The 2500-nt window shown below is 57.8% G+C and overlaps 1 protein-coding gene across 1 annotated transcript in view; it reads left to right on the plus strand.

The window, feature by feature from the left end:
• Positions 1-2500, plus strand: part of LOC135264615 (phosphatidylinositol transfer protein beta isoform-like) — a 23770-nt gene that overhangs the window by 13208 nt on the left and 8062 nt on the right. The window contains exons 5-6 of the mRNA XM_064353350.1: positions 286-357; positions 606-689. Coding sequence (XP_064209420.1) covers positions 286-357; positions 606-689 — 156 coding nt within the window. The remainder of the gene's footprint in view (positions 1-285; positions 358-605; positions 690-2500) is intronic.

Genomic DNA, 2500 nt, shown 5'->3' on the forward strand with positions numbered 1-2500 from the left:
TGCTCATCGAGCTGTTGCAGGTAAAGCCGAATGGAACCTGAGAAATGAGCAGAAGTAGAACCCCCCCCCCCGCAGACGGAAGAGGCTCTGTCTGTTCTGCGTTGCAGTTCTGCACTGCTGTGTTTCACAGTGAAAGAGCACCTCTGGGTTTGCACACGACAGGCCTGCAGCTCAATGCCCAAAGTCCCTTCAGCGTAGAAGGAAATGCAGAAATCGGCAATGATGTCCTGGCCGTGTGAGCCCGCCCCCCTGCTTCCTGTGATGATTTCACTCTCCTTTCAGAACGAGTACATGGGCGATAACTTCATGATTAAGATCGAGACGTGGCACAAGCCCGACTTGGGGACGCAGGAAAACGTGAGTTAATGCGTTTCAAATTTTTTAAAAAGCAATAGCGCAGTGATTCCTGAAGCAGAGTGGGTCTCGCAGTCAGACCTCGCTGCTGAAACCCTGATCTGAAATGCGTTTGGAGTGTGTTCTGCTTTATTGTGCCTGACCGTTGCTTTTGATGTTGTTTATATTGTGAGAGCATTACCCCGTTCTGGAATGTCTTCCTTTGACTGGACAGTACACCCACTGACTCCGCCCCCTGCTCTGATTGGCAGGTCCACGGGCTGGACGCGGCTGTTTGGAAGGACGTGGAAGTGGTGCCCATCGACATCGCGGACAGAAGCCAGGTGGCTCCAAACGTGAGTGCATCTCCTCACTTTTTTTTTTAGCTGCAAAGAACTTGATCCACTGAATCTGAGTGTTGCCGGATATTCTCAGGCAAAAAACAGAGAGAGAACTTTAGGCCTGAACTGGACCAGTTCCAGATCCTTAGCCCCAGACACCGTGCTGGGTCCCGTCCCTTATTCACTGAGGGTGTGTCCGATTGAAACGGTTTGGCTTTGGCCTCACACACAGTGTGGAGCCCAGAGTACCTGCTGGGTGTGGGGTGTGGGGTGTGCCCCGGGACGTCCTGTAGGCGGAGAGACTCCGCTCCGCGCGCGGCGGCTAACGCAGCCAGGCTGTCGCCAGGACATCTGCCCGCCCCCCGGGCACAGTTTGGCCCTCAGCCACGCCCAGCCTTGCCCGGCCCAGACGAAAGGTCAAAGGGCAGGGGGGCCCTCGCAGCAGGACGGGCGGCCTGCGAGATGCCTGTCTGGATGGGAGGGAGGGGGGGAACTGGGCGGGGCACAGCGCAGTGTTGGGAGGGCTGTGCCTGAAAATGGGAGTAGTGTGAAGTAAGGACTGGCCCAGGGCTGCAGCGGCCCTGCCGGGGCTGGCGTCTGCAAATCTGTGTTTGGACCAAAACCCCGCTGGTGTCGCGCTCCCTAGAGGGCCCCTTGATTTGTGCCCCCCCCCCCCCGCCCCCCCCGCAAGAAAGCCGGCGGAGAGGAATTCAGTGCGGGACCCCGCCCCCGACCCGCTGGCGCATTGGGAGAGGAATCTGCACTGCGCTGATCTCCCTCCAAACCCAATCAATGGCATGTGGTTTCTCCCAAAAAATAAGAATAAATAAGCAAAACAAAAAAAAACGTTCTGCATGAACTTCATCCAGTGTCCTCCCTCCAGCCCCCCCCCCCTCCTCAACCCCCCGCCCCCCCCCCCGCACATCCACAGTCGTAGGCCTCAGCCCTGACTGCTCTTAATCAAGCCCAGCTCTGCTGGGGGAATTTTCCCCTGATTTGTTTACATAAACTGGGCCCCTTGGGGCCCCCGGGGCCGAGGTCTGGGGAGGGGGGGGTGGTGAGGGGCGGGGGGGGGGGGGCTAGGGGGGTCGGGGTCCCGCGGCGCACACGCAATTAACCTCACAGAGGAGGGCGGCGGCGTTTGGAAGCAATTTGGGAGCAATTGAGCCTGGCGTAAACGCACGGGGCTGGACCAGGCTGGGGGCGGGGCGGGGGGGGGGAGCTCTGTGGAATAAACAACCACAACCAGCACTTTGATTTAGCACCCCCCCCCCCCCCCCCAGGGCTGCTGCTCTGCCCCCCACCCTTCCCTTCTCCCACAATCCTCCCGCTCATGGCGGTGCTCGGATTCCGCCCAGCCCAAACGGAGCAGATTAAATAGCCAGGTGAAGCCCCCCCCCCCCCTCGCTGAGCAGGCGGCTCTCTCCTGCCCCCCCCCCAACACACCATTTTATTGACCTGATCCGCTCTCTCTCCCCTCTGCTTACTGTGAGTGAATAATGTGGGGACAAGCATCACCTGACATCATTAGCTGCTTACCTGCATGACTGTTAGTGTGTGTGTGTGTTCTGTCTGCTGTGTGTGTGTGTACGTGCGTACACAAGCTTGCACGCATACACACACACACCATGCTAACAGTTTTTTTTTTTCCTATATTGAAAAATTTAGGAGCACACTATTGAATACCAATTACTATATTCACACCCAAACACATGCGCTCACACACACAGGCACACTCGCACACACACACGCACGCACGTGCACGCACACACACGCACACACGCACACACGCACACACGCACACACACACACGCACACACATGCAC

The sequence above is a fragment of the Anguilla rostrata genome, chromosome 10 (assembly GCF_018555375.3).
Source record: "Anguilla rostrata isolate EN2019 chromosome 10, ASM1855537v3, whole genome shotgun sequence".
In the NCBI taxonomy this organism is placed as follows: Eukaryota; Metazoa; Chordata; class Actinopteri; order Anguilliformes; family Anguillidae; genus Anguilla; species Anguilla rostrata.